The sequence below is a fragment of the Centruroides vittatus genome, unplaced genomic scaffold (genome assembly GCF_030686945.1).
Source record: "Centruroides vittatus isolate TY-2023 unplaced genomic scaffold, ASM3068694v2 contig_1052, whole genome shotgun sequence".
Classification (NCBI taxonomy): domain Eukaryota; kingdom Metazoa; phylum Arthropoda; class Arachnida; order Scorpiones; family Buthidae; genus Centruroides; species Centruroides vittatus.
The window spans coordinates 194,424-221,516 of record NW_027120681.1 but is presented as its reverse complement, the minus strand read 5'-3'; the positions used below and the strand labels follow the sequence as shown (position 1 = coordinate 221,516).

Below are 27,093 nucleotides of genomic sequence, written 5' to 3'. Positions count from 1 at the left end.
CATTTCTTCAATGTGAGGGAGATTTGTGAACTATTGTACACATAATTAAAGAAGAGAAAGTTTGCTAAAGTGCTTTAAAAACTGTACACATAATAAATGGCTCCTTATGATTACTACTAAGATATAAATTTATTAAAGATAGAAATTTGTATTAAGGTTTTTTCAGAAATTAATAATTTATTTAAAACTAAACATGCAAATGAGAATGCTCATCTTCAGGAAAGCTACGTAAGCATGTTCAAACTGATGATTTTGTATCTGAATATAGATAGATAGATAGAGAAGGCCTTACCCACAGGTATAGCCAAGGATAAATGGGAGAATAAAGGTAAAGGAGAGGGAGGAGGGCAGGGGGAAGGACAGGTGAGAAGAAAAGAGTGGGAAGGATCTCATGATGCCAGGCTGGGAACTGTTTATAACCAAAGGGGGTGTGCCTAATGTTACTCAGTGTACCCAAGGCGCTGTGCCGGCAGAATAAACACAGACACAATAATACAATAACAAAGTACGGACACTGTATGTACATAGATAAAATAGAACAAGACTACAAAATACCCTGGAAGTGTGAGCAGAAACAATTGTAATATCCTAAATAAAAACCAGGGTAGATCCCAAACAAGTACTGTATCTGAATATAGCTTTCCATAAACTTTGTATAATTTTAAATGATTTATCTTATATTCTTTTTCTTAACGCTCATACTTATATTTTTATTTATTGTTATTTATTTATTTTTAATTTTAAAAAATGTTTATAATTTGAAGTCATTCAAAAATTAATTTAATATAATTTTTTGCTTTAATGGTATACTGGAGGTGACACTATAGAAGCTAGTTTTATTAAAATTTATTTAATATTTGTTTAAATTATTTTAAACTGCTGCAGAACTTAAAAATTATCTAAATATTTATATGTGGAAATTTTTAGTTTGCATACTGAGCAGTACTGTTCTCAGTCATAAAATTTGCATCAGTACAATGCAATTTTATGACTAAGAACTTATCTCAGTCATAAAATTGCATTGTACTGATCATCGGTATCAGTAATTTAATTTTTTAAATATATTTTGTCATATTTTAAATAAATTTTAAAACTTAAAAAAATGAGAATTTGTTAGTTTGTTTTACAAAAAACCTATATAAAGTTTTACAACATTTATAAATAAAAGAATATTTCGTTACTGTAGGAAGGAAAAGTTCATTGGTTAAATTCAAAGGATTTATTAAACAGTTCTTTGCTGCACTATGATAGTAAATTTAAGAAAGAAATTAGTTTTGCTGCTTCATCTGTACACATTCCAGTGGAGATATACGATGGAAGTAAGTATGGAAAATAAATATTTTTTATTTTTATAAACATATTCCTAATAAAAATATTTTCAATTAAATTATTTATTATTCTATTTTATATAGATGTTGAAATTTTAAATGGATTAAGATGGTCTTCTAATCTTGATAAAATATTTCAAGAAAATTCAGAAAATGATCCAGAATTATTGTGGCAATATTTTGGGAGTTTGAATGGTTTTATGAGAATGTATCCTGGTATAATAAAATTTATTACTATAAAAAAAATATTCTAAAAATATATATATATATAATATACATACATGGGTATACATGTCCAAAAATTAAGCATAACCATTAATTTGACCTGTTTGTGACCTTCTAACCTTTTTGCACAGAAAATGATTAATATAATATGTGGCTACTTCTTACAAACATGTACACACACACACACACACACACACGTGCGCATGCTACATGTTGATTGTTCATGCTGATTGTAATATTTATCAGCTCTGTTGAGAGCAAAGTCCACTCTTGAACAAGAGCATTTTGAAGCTCCTGGAGTGTTCTTGATGGAAGCTGACAGGATGTAATTTGTTTCCTTAGAGCAGGGATGGCGAACCTTTTTGAGCCTGCGTGCCATATTGTAAGCATACTTAGCTTTAAAGATGTTAATGCGTGCCAAAGTCTTATACTTCAAATAATGATATTTAAAGAAATTAAACGAATATGCTTTAATTCGAATAAATGTAAAAAATCTGATTGAAAAAAGGATTATCAGGTGATAAACAGAAAGGATGATTGAAAAAGACAGAAATCATATGATACATTACGTGCCAAATGATTTCTCTTACATGCCATAGGTTCGCCACCCCTGCCCTAGAGAATCCTAAACATACTATGGATTTTGGGTCTGGAGATTTTACTGACTATTTCATGTGATCAATGTCTTTACTGTCAAGAAAGTCATTGATGAGAGTAGTCCTTGTGTATGAGCATTATACTCCATGAAAATAAAATTTGCAATTACAGCATCTCAGAAAAGTCTCACATGGGGTTCCAAGACCTCATCTTGCATTAATGGCATTCTCTTGCAACAACATGGAGCTCAGTGTGGCAAATGATTGCAATACTGCCTTAAACCATGATCACCTGCAAACTGGTTTCTTTCCACAGTGTTTATGGGATTATATCAACTCACTCTTTCCAGATTCTAATCTGAGATAATCATTCTGTAGATTATACCCAGATTCCTATCTCTGAATTTGATGATTATGTTTATTTTTGGACATGAGTTTATATCCTGGGTGAGTCAAAAAAAATGACCTTAATATGAACTTAAAGAAATTTTAAATCATTGGAGTGGTTGTAATTTCAAGATATGTTTTCAAGCATGCAGATTTGATATGTGCAGGTACACCAGGCATCACATGAACGTTGATATCAGCAGACCTTAACAAAGATGGTGACATTCTTACAGAGATGCATGAAAGAGAAACAGTATGAAGTTATCTAATTTTTGAGTTTTGAAGTTACTGGAGATGAATTGTTGGTCTATTACTTTCAGCAAAAGTCTAAGCAAGCAAACAAGTAGTAGTGACATTTCACATCACTGAAACAAAAAAATTTTGCATGATTCCTTCAGCTAGCAAGGTAATGCCACACTTTTCTGAGATCAATAAAGTTCAATACTGAAACATTATATGCCCAGAGAATTATCAGTGAACAGTATGGCATATTGTGACTTGTTTCAGAAACATTTGAAACCTACAATAAAGTCCAAATATCAAATGTCATGGTTTACTCAGTGCTAGTTACATCACGACAATACAAAGCCCCACACATATCATATGACAGTCCAAAAAATTTTGGATCTGCATGTGGAGTGGCTTCCACATCCCCCTTATTTGCCTGACCTTGAACTGAGTGATTATCATATCTTTGGACCACTCAAAGAAGTTCTTGGTGGCAGAAAATTCAGAAAAAATGATAAGGTGAAAACAGTAACAGTATAGTCAACCAAAAGTTTTTTCTTATGGAATTCAAGCATTAGTGAATGCATATGCATCTCTGGCATACATGTATTAAATGAAGTGGGGATTATGTTTGTTGTCAATCAATAAAAAATAATTAAGGTTACTTTTTGATTCACCCTCATATATATATAAATACATAACCTTCACATATTGTATATAATTAAATTTTATTTTATAAATATTTATAAATTATACCACATTTTTGTGTGTAGAACTGTACAATGTATTTTTGTGTGTATACAATGGCACATACCCCACAGAAAATTGCTAGAACAAAGACAAAACTTTTGCATTACCTATCCAATCACATGTCTCGCACCTAAACAACAGCCATTACCTAATAGATAGAAGTTTGTAATTGCAATTTAAAATTGTCATATAATCTGCCACATCACATAATCCACATCTTTTAAATTGCCTATAGGCTATATACATAAAAATATGTTATATGTATTTATTTATTTATTTGTAGATCTTGTAACTAAAGATAAAACTAAGATATGATAAAGATGTGTTATTGAAACTTCATTAATTAACTTAAAAATTTGTTACTATTGTAATTCTATTTGAATAGAATAAGTTTTCAGATATTAATATAAAAAATAGCATAACTTCTTTACATGCAGACTGATGTTTTTAAAATTTAAAATATATATTACAATATTAAAAATTAAAATATTTTATTAAACTATATAATACACGAAAGCATTTGCATTTATTCACAATTGTTAAATTTCATGTTTCATACTTTAGATCATATGGCAATTGTCTATCCTTTATGTGATTACTGATATGAATTCTTCATCAAAATACATAAATAATTTCTATTTTTTGTGTAAATCTTTTATCATATCCACATATAATACAAATTTAAGAGAAAAGAAGTAGAAATAAAAGTAAAAGAAATTAGAAGTGATCATTGATTCTATAAAAAGAAATTTATATTCTTTATTCAGCTGTGATAGTCATGTGAGTGTACAGTATAGTAGTCCACAGAGGCAGTACACAAAAAAAATAACAATTATTTTTTTTTTCATGTGATTAGCAATGTACAGGATTTTTTCGGATTCCAACTCTTAATGTTATACAATATCTCAAACTGGAGTGAGGAATCAAGCGAATACAGAACAAAAGAATGCACTTGAAACACATAAGAAAAGAGGGACTTGTAATCTTATGACTAACTTACACTAAATTATAAACTAAAAAGGAAAGGAAGAATAGCAAGAAGTTTTAGTATGATAGAGGAGGTTATAAGGAATACCCAGATTCTCTGTTTGGTATCGACACTCTTCTGATGGGGAACCACTCTAAATCGTTTCTTGCTGATCTTTTTCAGATCTTTTCGAAGATTCTCCTTATACAAGGGACATTGTCTCTCTCTCTTTACGTTAGCGGAGTCTTTTCTCTTTGTGTAGGCCACCTTCGTCTCCCTTTGTTTTTCCAGATGACGAGTAGGAGAGTAACTTTCGCATGTCTACCTTCACCGAGAGTCCGACCCAAGAATGAACGTTCTTATCGTTCTAGTAGTCTCAGTGACTTCACTTCCCATTGTTAATATAGTTCGTGGAAAGGGTTATCCCACCCACAGGAAGGAATGTTAATAGAAAATTCGAGAAAACAAAAGGAAGAACATAGAAAACTTAAAACTAAACTTATATCTAATATATATATATATATATATAAATATGGCATATTGCCACACAGCTATAAAAATGTGGTTTACAAATTTATAATTGATTTCTCAGAGGACTCGCTAATGTAAATGTCAGTGCTAAATCATTATGTGAATTTTTAATTGTCCAAATCTTATGAAAATAACACTTTTAATGTTAATAGTTACAGTAGTTGTTGGGCTGTAATTTTAAAATTGCATACCTATAAATATCCAGTAGCATTTGTCTGTTTCTCTGTCCTTCCTTAATCTCAAGATCAGAATTAGATATATGAAAGTCAAACCACATATTGAAAGCTTAGGAACTAGGGCCCAATTAACTATATACAAACTTCCTATTTGGACCAGAAGTCACTTTATTTCATTCAAAAATTTTCTCCAAAACAGAGTTAGATAGATGACTAGCATAACTCTCTTGTTAACAGGAAAAGTATGATGTACAGGGGCAAGACACTACTAAAATCAATTGCATTATGTATTGAGATCTAAAAATTTGCAGCCTGGCATTATGATAATGTCACAATAAATAATTGTCGTTTATGATTTATATTAACTTCAATACAATACAATACAATACAATACAATAAGAAAAGGGGGAGAAGGCTGTACTTGTAGGTGTAGCCTTTAAAAGGAGATGAAAGGAAAATATAGAAGGGAAAGAATGAGAGAAAGATTTGTGGCAGGGGCCTAGAGGGTGAAAACGTTCTAAGGAGAAGGAGAAGGGAGGTTGTGCACCGCACTGGGGAATTTATTAAAATAAAACAAGTTACAGAATACATAGATACGTATTAATAACTGATGTTAAACATAAGATTTGCGGCAGGTAATAGAATAAATTAAAATAAAGTATAGTGATTACATGATTGTTAATTAAAATAGAGAAAAATACATACTGAGGTAAACTTAGACTGCTTATACTAGAGAGATTATTACACAATATATACAGGTGCAAAAAAAAAGTGATTAACTTCAATACAGCTGACAAATTTATTTTGGAAACTTTTATTTTATAACTTTTAATAACAGAAATAATAAAAAAAATGTCAGTTTGATATTAATTTGGTTCTTTAAAGACATAAATTGTCTTTTGAATTTTTTTTCAATAAAATAATTAAATCCTATTCAATGAAAACAATATTATTCTGCTTAAATTAAATATCTTTTATGTTCTTTATTTTATTTTTTAACATTATTTTATATGTATGCAAATTATTCATAAAAATTTGATATTTTACTCTAATTCTTATTTTAATTAATAATTATTTTATTCAGAGTTTAATAAAGACATTACATTTGTTTTGATAAAAGAGGATTTATTTCATAGAAGTTAAAATATGAATATATTTCTCTTAATCTACTGTACTTTGTATTATTTGAAAACATTTAAATTAAATTCTGATGTGTATGTTCTAAATTGAATTTTACAGCTAACAGCTGGACTGATATTCAGCCAGATCTATTTGATGTAAGGCAAAGATCATGGTAAGAACTATATATATATTTACATGTTTCTATTATGATAATCATATAAATAATACTGCTTATACTGAAACCAATAGCTTAAGCTAGCATATCAGATGTGCAGTACATATTGTTGTAAATATACATATTAATGAAATACATTATAGAAATTATTGAAAAGTATTGTAGAAAATTATTTAATTAAGTAGAAATTCAACTATAAGTTATAAATTTAATTTATAACTTATAGTTGAATTGTTTTAGAAAATAAATGTAAGAAATTGAATTCTATTAATTTGCATCATTTTCATAAAGCACTTTTTATTACCTTTATTTTCTGTAGATAATTTATTGAATGTATGCTGCTCAGGTCTCAGTTTGCCAACACTTAATGTAAAATTATACTTATTTTTAAATTAAAAATATTATTACTGACTTATTCCAAAACCGTATCTTCTTTTAATTATTCTTTACCTCACAACTGGGTACATAGGTAGACACTGGACATCTTTAACGTCTCTTTTTATTCAGGAATATCTTACACACCGATATGCATTTCGGGCACATGCCCCTCTTCCGTTGGCTACATAATAGAATACGAACATGTATTTTCCATATTACAAAATTTTTTATATAATGGTAAATTACAACATATTTTTTTTCTTTAAGACATGTAGTAAAGAGATGCTAAATAATACACATCCTTTTATAAAATATATATATACATATATACATTTAGCATCTCTTTACTAAATGTCTTAAAGAAAAAGGTATGTTATATAAAAAATTTTGTAATGTGGAAAATACGTGTTCGTATTCTATTATGTAGCTGATGGAAGAGGGATGTATGACCGAAACATGTATTGGTGTGTAAGATATTCCTGAATAAAGAGTGATGTTAAAGATGCCCAGTATCTACCTATGCACCCAGTTGTGAAGTAAAGAATAAAAATAATATGATAATATAGTATAGATAAATAATAATCTGTTTACCTGTACTATAAATTTTATTTAAGTGAATAAAAAGGTTTAAAAAAATTAAATTAAAATGGAATAAATATGATAAAAATTTTATAAAACTATATATTTTTATTTAAAAATGTATACTTGTTTGGAAACAGTTACATTGAACGACTGTCACAGCAATATTTTTATTATGCAATATTATATTTTAACCATTCCTCAATTTATAAAATATAATTAAATAATTATAAGGTTCAATAAAATAAATTGTATAAAAAAATTTTCATAAAATCTTTTTTGAGTTCCAAGTCATATTTTTCTTTTTAATTCTGTTAAATTACCTTATTAAGTTTGAACTCTATTGCTATATGCACCACTGTAACTAACTAAGAATGAATAAGTTCCTGAGATGAGATTGTAAAAAAATAATTATGGTTGTATGGGATATACATTGAATGTTATTTTGTGAACATTTTCTTTGTAATGTCCAAAGTTACATCCATATATTAATGTTATATATTTAGTGCAAATTATAAATCATTGTGAAAAATTTATAACAAATTTTTTTTTATTTGTGAAGGTTTATTCATGGATCCAGTTCACCAAAAACAATGCTAATTTTAATTGACATGTACGTATTATAATTTTTATATTATTTTTTTATAATTTAAATACTGTAGTTCATTAAACATAAATAATAATGAAACAAGCCAACCAATGTATTGTCCTAATTGGAGCTTTTAATAGATGACAGCATTCTCCCAAGTGTAATAAATATTGCCAAACAACATAGTGTGGAGAATACTGCAAATGAACTACAGTTTGTAATGAACAGTGTGACAATGTCACAATAATATTCAAGTTTTATAAATGTAATTTGCCAGCTGTATCGAGATTGATCCCTATTTCAAGATATGGGAAAAAAGAAGAAAGGAAAGAATTATCAAAAAAGTTAAATAGCTTATCAGAAAGTTCTTTTTCCTTGAGATAAACACAACTGATCTGAAAGTTTCAGTGGTTATGCTGTGTTTCCAGTTGTCTATTCAGTCTTACTTCTTTTCCAAACTTACTTTCTTAAATGATGTTGCCAGTGTCTTGAACTCAGCACTGCGTTTTCTTTGCTGACACTGTCTGCTTATTAACTACTAGTCCAGAAGTTATGTCTTGTTCTCCAAAGGAGAGCATTAGTACAAAGAGAGCATTCTGATGGACATGGATACAGAATAAAGAATAATTTCTAGAAAATAGTTTCTAGAACAAAAGAGAGAGAGGAAAAATAATGGTCTTTCTCAAGAGTTGTATTGATAACTCATAATACACTTCCTTATAATGATTAATAAATTTTAATGTGTTGCAGTACTGATTAATATTGATTCCTGTTAAAAGCTTCAATTAATATATTAGTTTGTATGCAGAATTTTTATTAATAATTAGCTTAACAAATAATTAATTGTTATAATATTTTATTTCACAATAATATTTAGTCAAAGCTTTGTCTTTAAATTTATTGCTTTCAAGAATATAAAAAAAAACTATTTGCTACTGTATTGTACAATCTTTATTAGACATTTTTTCATATACAAAATTTAATTGATGGGTTGTCAAATGTAAAAGTGCTATATTAGAGAAAATGAGCATCTAAATTTGTATTTTGAAAACAAATAATAATTTTTAATTTTACTTGCAATAATTTTAGTCTTTTTTTTAATTCAAACAAATTGCAAGTTTTAAACAAAGCTGTGAACTATTAAATAAGAATGTATTAAATTTTCTAAACTATGCAAGACAATTTTATTGTTTTGGTAAAATACTTAGAATTTGTTACTTATTTTAATATTGTCTTGATCAATCCTATTTTTTTTTAATTTTTGTCACTTCTCAAACCTTTCCTTTTTTTCCTTTTTAAGCTTTGTTCCTCTCTTTAAAATTGGTCGGCCTCATATAGCACTTCTGGGAAGTTACGTACCATATTTTCTGGTGTATAAGACAACTCCCGACTTTTACAGTTAAAATATAGAGTTTGGGATATACTCGCCCCATAAGACGACACCCGGCGTATAAGATGACTCCCGACTTTTGAGAAGATTTTCCTGGGTTAAAAACTTGTCTTATATGTCGGAAAATACGGTAATCAGTTTGTCCACATCAGTCTGTCAGTCTCTTCACTTCACTTCTGTTCCCTGGAATTACTTCCAAAACTCACCTTATCAGTTTTTCACAATTGGACAGGAAAGGGGGCGGGCAACCCTAGAGTTGAAGTCACACAAAGAAACAGGTATGGACAAGTCTTCCCAAGACGTGAAATATAGGGGTAGACAAAAGAGTTTATCAAAATAAAAATATATGGCATAATGCCACACAACAAAATCCAAAACTTTTTCATTGCATTTGCTAGGATCAAAATATCTAAAATATATAAATTGGGAACATTTTCCTCTTTCCTTTGTTTGAGGCATCACCGGCAATTGAGAAAAGCTGGCTAGACTTTTCAGGGCTATTAAGATTTTCACAAAGTCATTAACACTTTTTGGGGTAAGAACATGCTTTACTAACAGTTCCAATTTAGTTCTACCATATGAAACTTTTGCCACAATTTCTGAATCTTGTAACAAGGATTCTGATAACTTATTACTGCAATCTAACTGTTATAACTTTGATTATGTTTTACACGGTGATACACAACTCCCAGTTTACGTATTGTCACACTCAAATTTTGTTTTATTCATATTGACAAAGTATTTTGACATTCTTTCACCATTAGAACAATGCTTTTCCTTCTGTTAATGGTCTTTTATTGGGCATGCTGTTTTACATCAAACTGTCTGCCATGCTGATGATGAAGTCTTTATTGCAGAGTTTGTGGTAGACAATTACCTGAGGGTTCGGGAGCAACCACTTAAAAGTTTCTGTTCACTTCTTCAAATGCACTTGATTGTACTGTAATTTCTTCTTTTTCTATGTTGGAGTACTGGATTGATTACTCATTTTGAATTAGTATAAGGATTAAATTATTAATTCTCTCACATTATACGTATCCAAACATTCAAATCAATATGTGAAATACTGGAAATATTACATCCAAATGGGAACAGAAAGTGTAATGCAGCTGTGAATCTCCAACCTCAAAATACAAAAAAATTGATACTAAATGTAACCATACAAAACTATCAATGCGATGTCATTGTAATTACAATATTCTGAAAGTTTTAAAATAAAATCTTTTGATGTATATGGATGTGAGAGGAGGAAAGAAAAGAAAGAAATCATCTTACAGGAAAAATAATGTAAGCTGTAAAATGTAAGAAAAAAACATAAAGCTTACAGGAAAAACATAAGACCTGGCAATCTTTCTTGGTCACCATTCACCATTATTTATTTTTAATCTTCTAAGTCACTTCCAAGCTATTTCTATACAAAGCCAGAGATACAATAAAGAGAGAGATAATTTCTGTAACAAAATGGTATTGTGTAATAATAATGCAAAAGCATTTTGCACAATGGATTCATACAAATATAAAATTGTGTAATTTCAGTTTTTGTTTCAAGTTTTGCCGAATATTATTTGGATAGTATTTCTTCTTTATTTTTTGATGAAGTTGAAAATAAATTATTTATAAATATGATTTTTGAAAATATAAATTTCTTTATTTTCTATGTACAGAAGTGGAAGTATGCATGGATTAACGATGAGTATACTAAAAATGGCTGTGAAAATGTTGTTATATACTTTAGGAGAAAATGACTATGTTAATGCTGCTTCTGTAAGTGAATTTCTTCTTTCTTTTTAATATTTCTCTGATAGAAATTTATAATTAATTTATAATTTTATAAATTTATCAATAATGAACTAAACTTTGTTTATATCCAAACTTTTGAAGAATCTATATATCTTAGATTAGCTGCAAAGTAATATAATATCTATTAATTATCTATTAATCTATCTATCTATCTATTAATTAATGCATACAGGAGTCATAAAAATTACATCACTGTATATGTGAAAGGAAGGGAATTAATGATAGTTTGGATGAATACAAATCCTGCCAGTAAGCCACATAACTTGGCAGTTGTAATACAGGCTAGTTCTGCTCAGTTTGAATGCTGCTTGATGAAAAAAAAAGTATGATTAAACATGATTAAACTTTATTAATGTAGAACACACTGAACTTATTAATTATAATTTATGTCATCTGGATTAATCAAAAAGCATATTATCTGAAAAGAAGATTTTCAGATAATACTTGAGATTCAGTACTTGAATTTCAATATTTGGTAGTTCACAAACTTCTAGCAGAATCCCATTGTTTACCAAAAGTCATTTTTGACCAGTGGCGATTCACATTTCCATCAAAAAAGATGACAACAGATACGTGTGCTCATGACAAACTACCATTTTGAAAATGTAAGCATCATGCCCCCCTCTCACTTTTTAAATTTTGCTGTATTAGAAGGATGTAAAGATGCAAAGATGAAGGATGCACCAACCAAAGGTCTACTGGTATGTTACAGTCATAAATTATAAGAATTTGTTTCAAAGGTCCATCATAAGTATCTGCCAGTCCTTCGGGTGTAATCTGTGATTAAGGCATTGTTTCTGGACATTTTTAATGGTATTAGTGGCATATAAATTTGTTCTTATAAGCATATTTGCTAGTCATTTAGAAAATATTTGCAGATCTTTTTAAGTCATCTCGTCAATGTCAGGACCTATTGAAGAAATGACTTAAAAAAGTTCTCTCCACCCATTCATCTTCATCCTACCCTAACACTTTCCATGTCCATGAACTAATGTACATGTAATTAAAGGGAAAGGGATTTTCCAAAAGTATACCATTAATAAGTTTCAGATACCTTTATCTCTTTTCTAGCAATTTGTTTAATTAAATCAAAATACTAACGTTTTCAGCTATTTCTAATTTATATTCTAACTGACATTCCAATTATGCTTAACCTGAAGGCAGCCATTTAAAATAGCCGAAAACGTTAGTTCTTTGATTTAATTAAAGAAATTGCTAGAAAAGAGAGAAAGATATCCGAACTTTTCTATAGTTCTAGCTTACTGCACATAGAATAGCATACCATTGTATGCAATAGGGGGGAAGGAGTGAAAAGTGGCTGAAAAACCCTACATGTAATTAATGGATGGTCCAAAGTAAATAAATTTTTGAGTTTTTCAGTTAAAACAAAAGTTAATTTTTATTCAAGTTTTCAACATTAGTAATTTATTGAATTCTTCAGATTTAGCTAACTTATTTGTACAATAATGTAAGTTAATTATTAAATATTTTAATACTTTATTCTAATATTTAAGTTATTAAAAATAGGAATATACTTATATTTTATATTTTAATTTATTGTATATATAATCATTTTTTTGTTTCAAAAAATGGAAATAATAATAAAAATATTTCTCTTGCCATAATAATATTGTTTGTATAGTTTTTTAAAATAATGTAATTATTCCAGTATGCATCTAGACATTTTTAACATAAATGCTAATTGCAAAATCTTTGAGTAGAATTGATTTAATTTGTTACATATATATAACACATTTATCAGTTTAACTTTATACAAATGAAGATAATTGAATCTTTTCTTAATCTGTCATAATATAATTACTCAGATAGATTAACAAGAAAAGTTATTCTAGAATGGAAATTCTATATTTTAAACACTTTATTTCTTTATAAATATAAATCTAATAAACAATAACAGGTTAAAATAAACAAAAGTTTTCAAATGTTAATCCAGAAATTGCATAACTTGATGATTACAATTTCTAGAATATCCAATTTTACAATCTAAAACTAAATTAAATAAAAAAATAAATAGCTGAAAAGTACAAGTTGGAATAAAAAGAGAAATTATTGGATTAGTTATCTGAAAGATGGTAGAATATCTACACCGGAGAACAGTAAAGTTTCACGTATCTAAATGCCTTTTACCGGTGCGCGTATTATCCACAACAAAGTAGTTACAAATGTTTTTGACAAACGTTCGGATTAGTTATCTGTTCAGCATTTGAACTTTCACTGGGAAACATTGAATTTTTTTTACCATTGATTCAAGATCAGCTCTAGGCTAAAGCTGTGTGCATCAGTCTAGGGATGCCAAAGTTTAGTGGTGCCAAGATTGTTGAAATTTGAAAAAAATTTTTATTTGATTTGAAATTAATGTTAAATATTTTTCTTATTTTCTATGCTCCTGCTTGACTAAAGATAACAGTAATTTCAATGTTCTGTGGAATTTCAATCAATTCAAGACATTGGATGACTGTAAACTAAAACATTGTACAGATTTGATAAATGAGCTCGATTTGGAAATGTTGATGATAAATTTTGCAACCACAAAAGCCCACAAAATTGTAATTTAACCTATTAGGTATTAGATTAGTATTTTCTCTCAATCTAGTCTCAATATATTATGCAATGTAGATACAGGATACAAAAATATAATTCTAAAATGCAGTAAATACATACGCATGTATATTATTAATTTGGTGTGATTTCAACTAGCAATATAAAGGATTATAATGTGGCCTTCGGTCATATTGTTATATGTATTTTAGTTATATTTTTTTATTTATCTTTATATTCGATTCTTCCCTTTTGTCATAACTTCTTTCTAGAAGCTTCTATCTTAAATCTCATTGCCTTAAGGAGGGATTATCTCTTCTCAGAACTCTTGGTAGAACAAAAGGGTAAGGGAATTATCGTTTCTCCGAATTTTTGGGGGAACAAAAGAAAGGCAAATACCAGAGACAAAACTGCCAACGGAAGAGTCAGTCTTGGTCAAGATCTCAGAGTGGACGGCAGGACAAGGCAGTGCTCCAAACCAGAAAAAGGGTCAAACGGATCTGTGAAGCTGAGAGAAACCATAGAGGTTGAAAAGAACAAGAAGAGAAGGGTCGTAAAGACAGTGAGTACAACTGGAGATCTAAGAGGCACCATTTTTTTTTTTGTTTTGAAGGAGGGAGGCATCCAAAAGCACGATATTGAAGAGACATCTTTCACGTTGGTACCTACCACTTAAGAAAACCAGATATTTTCTACTGTCCTCTATCTATCTGATGTACTTCCCTAAGTCTCTGTTTCTTCTTTTTTTTTTTTTCTTAGATTTAAGATAGGTATAAGCTTAGTTATAAGTCGGTCAGGTTGATACTGTATATATACGCATGCAATACCTATATGCTAATGAGAGGACAATAGACCACCGTTTTGTTAATTAGTACTATTAATATCTGTAAAGTTGGGATCTGTACTAAAAGAACTGGTTCGGAGAGAAATAAAAGATATTTTGTTTGTACATCTGTTTTATGTATCCCTCTCAGTAATGTTTGTTCGCGGGCATTACTATCTCTCAGTACGAACAACCACAATAAGTTGTGTTTTGAAAATTTTAAATTTTTTGTTTTATTGTTTTATTAATAATTTTTAAAAAATTGAATAAAATTCTTGTAAATTGCACCATTTATTGATATGGCCCAAGGACACCATATGTCATTGAGTCAGTCTTGCATTGATCATTGTAATTTTAATATTGATACTCAAATTTATAATGATGATGCTTCGTATGCTTGTTGCGAAGCTTTCCAATTAAAACATCTGTAGTTTTATAACAGTCCTTTCTTCTACAAGATTATCTTCATTTCTTCATTCAGCTTTAAATAAAACTCAAAGATGTTTCTAATTTATTTTCCTTTCATAGTATATCTCTCCTTCATCAATGATTTTTCCTTACTGTTTTTACTTACTAATTTTTATTATGAATAAGCATTTTTTTCATTAATGCTTAAAGATAAAAGCAATTAATCATGCGAAGTTACTCTCAAGGAATGGATAGCAAATAAAAAGAAAGTAGGAAATTCAAGGATAATAATATTGTTTGGCACAACATTCAAGGATAAAAGTTTGGCAAACATAATTAACATGCCACACTTTTCAATAAAAATTTCATTTATTTTATGAAATAAAATATAAAAAATCAAATAATTTGAAAACAATGGCTCAGTTCTAGTAAATGAATTTAGTTATAAAGCTATTATGGTAGAGTCCCGTACGATGCGCAAATAAAGCAGGCAACAACCCTCGAATTTTGTCGATCAGAGGTATGCGTTTTTTTCAACTTATAGGCCAAGGTTTAAACTTTCATAAATCGTGTGATAATGCAGGTTTCGATAACGCGATTTCCTATAATGAGTAACGAACCCCCGTGTTATACGGGACTCTACTGTAGTTTATGTAAAGCTGTAACTGGATAAATGTGTTTTATTCCAAAAAATATTGATTGTATGCTATCTAGATGATTTGAATTTTGAAACCTTTAGCTAAATTTAACATTAAATATTTGTCATAATTCAATTTATTTTAATTATTTTCATTAAAATTTTAATTAAAAAATGAAACAATTATTGAAACTATTATTCTTGATTAGATGAAACTTGATTAGAAAAATAATTAAATTATTTTTACAAAACTAACGTCATTTAAAAAAAGCTAAATAATTTGGAACGTAATTTAAGTAATGTGCTGTGATTAAATTTTTAAATGCACGACAAATATGAAATGCATTGGACGAGAGTTAATTGCATATAAATTATTAAAAAGTTTTTATTTTGGTAATTTATTATAATTTCAACTTTAAAATGATATAGAATGTAATTGAATAAATCTACACAAAAGTAATTGTTAGGATAGGCTATTAAAGATTCAGCATTAGAATGAAACAACCGTAATAAAAATATCTTAGAACACAGACATCAACTCAAACTGTCAAATTTGTTTCTGATCATTAAATTTATTATAAATGGTGACCTAACATCTACCTACAGTTAAATTGCTTTCTATCTAATCATTGAATTATCCTTGTTATGGCCTAATTTATAATCCAGCAGTTCATTTACTAATTTAAAATTAAATTGCTCCATTCAATTACTAGAACAAATTTATACGAAAAAAAATTAACTTGAAGCTACTGTACCGTATATATAAGTATATATTTTGATACTTATAGTTAATTAATTAATTGATTTAAAGGAATTTTTCATAATATTTTTTATTTACAGTTTAAAAATAAAGTAACGTGGATGTCTTGTTTAAATACTTTTGTTCCAGCTACACGCAGAAATAAAAAGGTAAGAAATTCAATTGAAAATAGAAAAAAATATTAAAGTAAATAAAATATGTAGAAGGTGTGGATGCTGTGAAATTACACTAGTGTGAATTGTCTTTGTAAACCAAGTAATGAGATTGGTAGACGCTCCAACAGATTAATAAACTAAGTTTCCCTAACCGTTTGCTGTTGGAGCGTCTACCAATCTCATTACTTGGTTTACAAAGACAATTCACACTAGTAAATAAAATATATTTTTACTTTCATCATTAAATTTTAAATTTAATATATCTCGAAAACTAATATATTTTCGAATATTAGTTTTCAGATATTAAATAATTTTTGTGATTTTGCGAAGATTTCTTACGAAGCTATCCTATATGCTATTTCTTTTTATTCTTAAATCAAGAAAAAATACTTAAAAGTAATATTTTTATATCATAGGTTCAAATTTTGATTACAACTTAAACATTTTTAAACCTTTTTAAATCTATCTTCAGAACTTAAATGGAGCATTTGGAAATGAATATTTCCTTAGTTGCCTAAATGAATGCCTAGGGCTGTCCATAAACTATGTAATGCAATGTGAGTAGACAGGTGATCATTACAATGCATTATAAAGGCATAGGAATTTTTACAAAAATGTTACATAATCAACTGATGTTTGGTAAATATATAGGGATTAAGCTACTGGTAGTTTTTTTGGCAAAGTAATGACGACTTCTTAGATTTGTCTATAACTTTTGTTATCTAATTCACCAAAATGTGAACACGAAAAGAAAAAGTTGCATAACAAATTATAATGTTTATGTCACTGCTTTGTACGTTATACATGTAATTCATAAAATGTAACGTTTGGTACTCCATGTTTGTATTATTCCTTAGTACAGTTAAGTGAGTAGATTGAGAATATGCATTATATAAGTTTGGGGGTAAAGTATGTGATGTTACAGAGCATTTAGGAAGGTGGGATGGTAGTTGGAAAGTATAAAAACAGCATTACAAATTTATGGAGGATGCCATATCTAGTAAATGATTTGCTGTATTTATCATGTGATGAAAATGAAGTACATTATTAAGAAAATATGTTTATCCATTTAGCAAATTTTTTTGCACACTCAATTGAAAAAGAAATAAGTATTTTTTTCGGAAATTTTATTATCATTTTTTTTCTATTTTTGTATTTCAGCTGTTATCAGAAGCAATTAATGATTTAGTAGAAGGTGAAATGGCTAATCTTTCTGCTGCTTTAGAATTTGCTTTTAAAGAATTCAGAACAGTAAGTGGCATTTATTAAAATAATCAAATTTTAAAAGGTCTTTATTGTAGCATCATTATAATCAGCTCCAATGAAAAATATTACCATTGATATTAATGTGTGACAGAAAATGAAACTTCAACTTTTCCAATCAATAAATTAATTAATTATCCACATTGCAAAGGTTAATAATTTTCAATAATTTATTAAGTATTCAGTTATTACTTGTTTAGTTCCGCAATAGTAGATTGAAAAGCAATATTTCACTGCTTAACAGATTATAATGAAATTCCAACGATTAAAGAATAAAGAGAACAGATATATAAATTTTAACAATATATATTTCTTTTCTTCCTTATATTTTCAGTTTTTATTCATATTAACCAAAATAATATATTATTTTAGTTTATATGAATATGGTTAAGATGATTGTTGATAAACAACAGACATGTTATTGTAGAAATAGGACATGATAGATTGTATTGCTGTCTTTGATGACGATAGATGATTAGAAAGACATTTGACTTTATATTAGTAGTCATAGCCAGGGGTGTCAAGAGATATTGCCAAGCCTAGGGGAAAAATTTACATTAGCCCCGAGTAAAGAAATTATTTGGAAATTAATTTGAGTTTTTTTATGAATATATTATTTTTTTTACAAAATAAAAAAACAATAGTTATTTTTAAGCATTTCATGCTACAATAGTGTGAGATTGGGGATAGAACAAATCGAAAGCGAAAAAAAAAAAATTGTTAATTTTACGACTGGCCAATAAAAGAAACAAGTGAACAGACTAAACCAGACACTTGTGAGAGTTGATCACTGCTCTTGGGTGAAAGAAGACGAGGGCAACGAGCCAAAATGTAACAGAACAATAATTTAATTTTCCTACAATTTTATCCCGAAGGACATACAGCACATCACAAGTTTCTAGCATAGTATCAGGTCAGTCCATAAGTCCATGTGCATTTTTATGACTTTGAGAAAAATCTTGTTTTGCTGTTAAAAATGTCAGTCGAATGTGATAATTTTTACACTGAAGTGTTAAATTGGATCTCATTCATATAATACTGTTTAGAATTGTGAACGTTTCAGTTGTTTATTTTCTTTAAAATGGAAGTAACCGACGAATATAAAAGACATGTTTTATACTTTTTATTTTTAAGTGGTGAGAATGCTACAAATGCAGCCAAAAAAATAAATACTGTAAATAATCAAATCGTAATTAGTGCAAGGACTGCGCAGAAGTGGTTTGAAAGATTTAAAAACAATGATTTTAGTGTGGAGGATAAGGCTCGTACTGGAAGACCATTGACTTTGATGATGATGCTCTCTCTGCACTAGTTGAAGCAGAACCATCTTTAACAGTTGATGAAATTGTGGAACGTTTAAATTCATCCCACGGAACTGTTCATAGACACCTACAACAAATCGGAAAAGTTTCAAAGCTAGGAAAATGGATACCACATGAACTGTCAATAGCTAACCGACAACAACGTGTAAACATTTGCACGTCTCTTTTATCCCGTATTGCTTTAGAACCTTTTCTTGGTAAGCTGGTTACTGGAGACTGGTAAAAAATGGATCCTGTATAATAATATGACAAGAAAAAGACAATGGATGGATCGCAACAAGCAGCCAAAACCGACTGCAAAAGGTGGGTTGCATCCAAAAAAAATTCTTTTGTCTATTTGGTGGGATATGTCAGGTGTAATTCACTTTGAGCTGTTAGAACCTAATATAACAATTACAGCTCAAATGTATTGTGAGCAATTAGAGCGTTTAAATGAAAATTTGAAAAAAATTCGACCGTCGTTAGTGAACAGAAAGCAGGTTCTCTTGCAGCATAACAATGCCAGACCACACGCTGCAAAAATAACTGTACAGAAACTTGAAAGCTACAACTGGGAAATTTTACCTCATCCACCATATTTGCCAGATATTGCTCCCAGTGATTATCATCTTTTTCGCAGTTTGCAGAATTTTTTAAAAGGGAAAACTTTTGAGGATGAGAACAATGTAAAAAAGGTGTGGAGTGTTGAGTTTTGAGCACAATGAAACAATCAACACTAAGAACAAAGAAAACATTTAATTATACAAAACTTAGGTATACAGCCAGCAAGGGAGCATTGGTGATATTCACAATACATATAACTAGTGGTGTCCAGTCCAACTTCTTGCCTTTGTAGAGATAATGTTTTAGGAATTTCAAACCTGGTCTATCCTTTCCTTTCTTACTTGGTCTCTCCTCCTCAAGCAGGTCCTTTCTTCACCTCTCATACAGGAAAAAAGCTATCCCATGCTCCTTTACATCCCCTATATATACATCACCTGTAGCGCCCCCTTGTGTTACATTTAAATGCACAATTTAGAAAAACAAAAATATAGAGAAATATTATAACAACCACAATTATTTACACAGACAGCACATTAATAATAAACATACTAAAATTATTATTATTCATAAGAGAAACATCACATGTAAACATTCACAAAATAAATACATCATGGTGGTTACTGCCACATATCTCCCCCCCTAAGACATAACATAATAGCACATGATAATGTATTACTTCCTGCCTCCCTGAACCATGGCTCGGTAGTCAATTCTTCTCCCGCGTAAGTTGCATGGGCATGGTTTTGGGGTTTGCATGTTGCTAGGTACACCATCATCTCGAGGCCTGCCAGGGTCAGTTCGTAAAGTTGACCTCGGATCTTGATCACAGTCATCTTCGGAATCCCAAGGATTAAATTTACTTGGAGGGTTTTGCTCCACCCTCTGATATACACGCATCCTTCTTGGCTGTACTGAGCCCAAGAAAGGTTTTAGCCTATCAACATGGACAGTTTGGATGTCGCCGTCTCGCATTCCGCAAATTTTATAATTTACTTCATTAATAATCTCAATAATTCGAAATGGACCTTTGTAACGAGGAGAAAATTTTTTCTTTTTCGGGTCATTAGGTGGTCTTAAGAGCCAGACACGCTGCCCAATGCCCAGGCTCCTCATTCTTCGGTTCTTATTCCAATATTGAATGGATTTCCTACGTTCAATCTGACTTATCTCCAGGGCCGCATCTCTGGCAAACCTTAGTCTTTTTATCAGTTCAGACCGATATTCATTGGTGCATCCCATGTCACTTGCATCCTCAATGGCAATTTCGCCAGGTAGTACTGGGTCAAAACCATACATTAAAAAGTTTGGGGATTCGTGGGTAGAGGAGTTGACAGTATTTCGATATGCAAACATTGCTGGAAATATATATTGGTCCCAGTTCTCCTTGTCTCCTTCTGATATTTTACTAACTATATTGATGATACATTGATTTACCCGTTCCACCGAGCCGTTTGATGTCGGCCTATATGATGTAGTCAGCTTATGCTTAATATTCAAAACTTTACATGTGTCCTCCATAATATTAGAAGTGAGATTAGATCCCCTATCTGAGATCAACTCCTTTGGGCACCCAAATCTGCAGACAATATGATTAAACAGTGCATCTGCTATTATCTCAGCAGTTTGCCTCTTGATTGGTACTGCCTCTGCATACTTTGTAAAGAGATCGACAAACACAAGGATGTATCTGTTACCTTGTTTGGAAGTGGGGAGAGGCCCTATTAGGTCAACAGACACCATCTGAATCGGATACTTTGCAGGACTGAACTCTTGAATGGGGGCTTTCCCCGTGTGTCTGTTATATTTTTGGCACGTTTTGCACGACTGGATATAATCCCTTACCTTCTTCCACATCATGCGAAAGTAGTATTTCCTAGAGATGTTATTTACAGTCTTTTCAAGTCCCATGTGGCCTGCCATATCACTATCGTGAAACAAATTAATGATTGTCCTAGTTGCAGCATCACCAACACATTCCTTTTTATTATCTCTCCTGTTGCCCCCCTTTCCTTTTATAAAGAGCGAATTGTCAATAATATCAAAGTCAGTTATTGGTAGAGTTACTTTATCTCCGTCACGAGTATTATTCTGGATTGCCCGTTTTATTGGGCCAAATATTGGATCATCATCTTGTGATTTGATAATGCAATCCCTGATATTGCCATCCACTACATGATTGTTCATCTGGTTTGAGCTACCATTTCGTGATAGAAAGTCAGCTATAACATTATCTTTGCCTTTTATGTGCTCCACAATGCAATTATATTCGGCCACTTCCATTGCCCACCTCATGAGTCTACGGTTACAATTCTCCATATTTTTTAAGAACATTAATGGCTTGTGATCTGTGAAGATTCTAATAGGTCTTCCTAGTATCATATAGCGAAAGTGCCTTAGTGCAAGCACCAAAGCCATACATTCTTTCTCTACAGTTGAGTAGTTCACAGGGGCCCCTCTCAAGCATTTGCTATAATATCCTACTGGTAAGAGATTATCATGGTCATCCCTTTGCTTAAGTACAGCACCTATACATTTGTCACTTGCATCAGTAAATAAGTAAAATTCCTTATCATAGTTGGGGTGGGACAAAATGGGTGCAGTGGTCAATGCTCTCTTTAGCTTCTCAAAATCAGCCTGGTGAGATTCACCCCAGTTGAACTTCACCCCTTTTCTCGTCAGATTGACTATGTTTTCAGTTAATTTGGAAAAGTTTTCTATAAACGGGCGGTAATAATTAAGCATGCCCAGGAGGCTCCTAATACCCTTTACATTCCTCGGCTGTTCAATCTCCATAATTGCTCTCGCATTTTCAGGGTCCACAGATATGCCAGATGCACTAATGACATGTCCTAGATATCTCACCTCAGGAAGAAACAACTTACATTTCTCAGGCTTCAATTTCAATTCATATTTGCTTAAAATCTTTAGGATCTCATCAAGGAGCTCGATATGCTCCTGTTTATTGGCTGAGTAGAGCACAATATCGTCCTGAAAGACGAAGCACCCATTCCCGATGTGACCTGCTAAGATGTTGTTCATGATTTTTTGAAAGAATCGACCACTGTTTTTTCCACCTTGAGGCATTCGACATAACTGATATTTGCACCAAGGTGTTGAAAATGCAAATATCTCCCTCAGGTCACTCCTTACAGGTATCTGGTAGTATCCAGAACTCAGATCAAGTACAGAAAACACAGAGCTTCCCTCTAGTTGTGCAAGGATGTCATGTACACGCATCATTGGGAAGTCCTGCTCTACCATAACCTCATTCACCTTCCGTAGATCGAGAGTCAGCCTGATGTCACCGTCTTTCTTCTCAACTAAATGGATTGGTGAGTTCCATGGTGATACACTCTGCTCTATAATGCCAGCAGTCATGTATGCCTCAAGCTTAGATTTCAATTTTGGAAGGAGTACATGTGGGATCCTATACTGTTTGGTGTGTATAGGTCTATCAGTTTTGAGTTCAAACTCATGAGTAAATTTGGTAGTCCCTTTCAGGTCCTCGATGGCCATTGCAAAACAGCTCAAGTTTTCTAAAATGACAGCTCTAACCTTGTCACCCCATTCATTACTTATATGAGATATGGAAATCTTTTCGATCACGCTATTAGCAATTACCTGGTTACATGTAACCGAAATTTCATTGTCAGTTTGTATATCATGTTTACCTACCCCACTACAAAGCATCTCAGACACATTTCTTATTATGCTTGGATCATACATGATAATATCCATTCCAAATATGCCACTATAACCAAAATTGCTCTCAGTATCATGAATTATAAATGGGTGACATACAACTTTACCAGATAACATTCTTACATTTAGAGTGATTCCTTTGTGGTATCTCATGGGTGTACCTCCTATGCCCTTTATAGATACATCTATTTCAATAAATTTTGGATTGTCAAGACCCCTAATTATGTTCCGGTCAATTAATGATTTCTCCGCCCCAGTATCAATTAGGAAGACTCCATTGAAATCATTGATATGCCCCCTGCACATGGGTAGACCCCTTGCATTCTGTTCCAGACTGGTCAGTTTGATACACTTACTCCCGCCATGTTGACCTCCATAGTGGGAAGCTTCTAGTTTAAATTAACCTTATGGGGGCAATTTCTACGAATATGCCCCATATTACCACATTCAAAACACTGTGGTTGTTCCCGTCTGGCTCTACCCCTTCTTCTGTTTCCCAATAGAGCACCTTGCATCAATGTTGTGAGATTCTCCACTTTATCCCTTAATTCCTTTATTTCATCTTCATATGATGATCTATTCTCTCTAACCTGGTTTAAACAAGCCTCCACTTTGTCTATAGCAATCCCTTCAGAGATGACTGCACATTTTGACTCAACCCTCGCATAACGTTCCTTCTGTTGGACAAAATTCTCTGCCTGTGTAATTGCTTCTTCTAAGTTCTTAGGTTCTAGCCTAATGACCTCCTGCTGAATTGGTGGTATAAGCCCTCGAATAAATTGCTCTTTCAACATTTCGCCCTTTATATTGTTGTATTGAGGCGAGCTAAGCTCTAAAACCTCCATGGCAGACTTGACTCTCACGGTAAACTCCCTTACACTTTCACCCTTTTTCTGCTCAGTGCGAATGAATTCTTCCATAGCCACCGCAGCATTTGTAGTTTTGGGCGAGAACTCACTGATCATGTCTCCCTTTATCTTTTCATAGTCCTCACCATGCAGTGCCTCACTCTCACAAAACAGTATCAATGGTCTACCTTTCAACCTGGCCCTTAATGTGACTATCAAGGTCAATGCATCGCGCCACTTGGCTAGGGAGGCTACCTGTTCAAAACACCTAAAAAATTGCATGACATTTATCGAACCACGTTCACCAGAAAAGAACGGGACCATTCCAAGGTACCCTGATACAATTGGTGGTTCACCTTCATTAACAGAAGTGGTTCCTGGTTCATTATCAACTCCCTGTACATTAACCGACATTATGATAATGAAGATATATATATATATAACTATAAAAATTAATACACTATCTTAACACAATCCCGTATAAGAAATACCTACAAATTACGACCCTACTGGCTGTATCCTGTCGCGGACGCCATATGTGGAGTGTTGAGTTTTGAGCACAATGAAACAATCAACACTAAGAACAAAGAAAACATTTAATTATACAAAACTTAGGTATACAGCCAGCAAGGGAGCATTGGTGATATTCACAATACATATAACTAGTGGTGTCCAGTCCAACTTCTTGCCTTTGTAGAGATAATGTTTTAGGAATTTCAAACCTGGTCTATCCTTTCCTTTCTTACTTGGTCTCTCCTCCTCAAGCAGGTCCTTTCTTCACCTCTCATACAGGAAAAAAGCTATCCCATGCTCCTTTACATCCCCTATATATACATCACCTGTAGCACCCCCTTGTGTTACATTTAAATGCACAATTTAGAAAAACAAAAATATAGAGAAATATTATAACAACCACAATTATTTACACAGACAGCACATTAATAATAAACATACTAAAATTATTATTATTCATAAGAGAAACATCACATGTAAACATTCACAAAATAAATACATCATGGTGGTTACTGCCACAAAGGCTATTTCTGAATATTTTGATTCAAAACCGAAATCATTTTACAAAGACGGGATTAAAAAGCTACCATCAAGATGGCAAGAAATTGTACAAAATAATAGTGAATACATTATAGATTGAAATAAAATTTAATTAAAATTTTTTGCTGCTTTTTTTGTAGTGTAGGATATGCACGTGGTGAGTTATTCAACATGAGAATATAACACACATAAATGTTCTCGTCACCCGTGTTTATTTACTTTACAGGATTCTTTTACAATTCCGACACTCCTCGTTCTTCCACTATTAACCTTTTCTACATATAATTCCTGCAGATGCTCGGGTAGAATCGTTAAGCAACCTCGCGACAAAGGAATATTCACCGCGTTACAAAAATAAAGAACTAAGACTAAATTACTTAAAACTACTTATACAAATAAAAAAGAGAGAGAAGAAAAGATAGACAATAGGATAGTTGGATATATGATGATAGAAAAGAATGGGTACCCAAAGTGTTGACGATCTTGGGTGGCGAATGCTATATTATTAACTTTCTGCATTGTTGATTGTGGACGTCTCTCCGATCCTCTCAATAAGCTTCTTGAGGTTCCTATATCGGGATATATTTCGGATTCCTCTCAAACGCTAGCTTAGGCTTATCGTCTCCTTTGTCCTCCAGTCGATGCCAGAACAACCTGGAGGTCTTTACAATACATCCTATCTCTTCAACGTCCCGGTCGAAAAGTGACCTCTTGTCCTTCACATAACCCTTAGGCTACCACCTTTTCTTTGTCTTTTAATTAGGTCGCCACCATTTGAACAGGGAAGGGTTAGAGAAGACAGAAGTTTCTAGGAAAAGTTAGACAAAAGAACTAACGAAGAGGAAGAAAATGGAATAAATACTAAGAATAATCTATACTACAATATACAAAATAAGGCGCACGGCCACAGTAGATAAAAATACGCATGAACTTATGAACTGACCTGATACATTAGAATCCTGACAATAATCTTATGAGTCCTTTGTTAGAGATTTACATGGTAGAGACAAAGAGTTTGAATTTGAATCCTCACCACCCTCTTTTCTTAGACTTAAAATTCATCGGAGATCTTCATTCCACTATTAAAGTACTCCCTCGCACTTTCGTTTTATAATCCACTATGATAGTTTTTTCACTTCTTCTCTCTCAGCTATTTGGTAACAGTAACAGCTTCCTCACTCACAATCCACAGTTCACACATGCCACCTTCCTGAAAAACCTCCTTCCCATCAACCTCCTTTTCTGTTTCCTTCGGGACTTAACAACTGTGCCAGTCATTTCGTCATGGCTAGGGGGACTCAGGTATGAGACACAAGTGGGTGAAAAAACAAATTGTAGGATGATGTCCAGGCTCAGGGAATTTTACTCCAGCATCCCCATCCTATCATCAGCCTTTGTTATGTCAACTACTAAAAAATATGAACTAAAATATAATTTGTAACTTATAAAAAAGATTGTCAGTTTTGAAAAGATTATTTTATAATAGTGCTTTTTTTCAAACTAAAAATTAAATTCAACTGTATTTTGACTACATAAGTAAATATAAGTTTAGGTTTATATTTGTTATTGCATTTTTGTGATTCGGAAATTTTTATTTTTATATAACATTTTCAAATCATTAATACACAACAACAAGCATAAATTTAAACTTTAAATGCAACATGTTTTCCTTCATTCAAAGATTTAATAATTTCTTTTCCTATTCTAATTAAAACTTATTGTTTTATGCTGTCATATAGAGAATTTTTTGTATATGTTTAAAATAATAGTTTATATTTTTCATATAAATGTTAAATCTA

The 27,093-nt window shown here is 31.3% G+C and overlaps 1 protein-coding gene and 1 long non-coding RNA gene across 2 annotated transcripts in view; both read left to right on the top strand.

Moving 5' to 3' along the window:
• LOC136971716 (voltage-dependent calcium channel subunit alpha-2/delta-1-like) overlaps positions 1–27,093 on the top strand; it is a 131,815-nt gene that overhangs the window by 29,501 nt on the left and 75,221 nt on the right. Inside the window, exons 5-11 of the mRNA XM_067266197.1 lie at positions 1,187–1,319; positions 1,413–1,544; positions 6,428–6,482; positions 8,005–8,055; positions 11,086–11,185; positions 16,489–16,557; positions 17,725–17,814. Of these exons, the coding sequence (XP_067122298.1) occupies positions 1,187–1,319; positions 1,413–1,544; positions 6,428–6,482; positions 8,005–8,055; positions 11,086–11,185; positions 16,489–16,557; positions 17,725–17,814 (630 nt within the window). The remainder of the gene's footprint in view (positions 1–1,186; positions 1,320–1,412; positions 1,545–6,427; positions 6,483–8,004; positions 8,056–11,085; positions 11,186–16,488; positions 16,558–17,724; positions 17,815–27,093) is intronic.
• LOC136971695 (uncharacterized) lies at positions 19,624–25,427 on the top strand. Its single transcript, XR_010880201.1, has 2 exons — positions 19,624–19,822; positions 25,278–25,427. It is a non-coding gene; the product is annotated as an uncharacterized lncRNA (long non-coding RNA).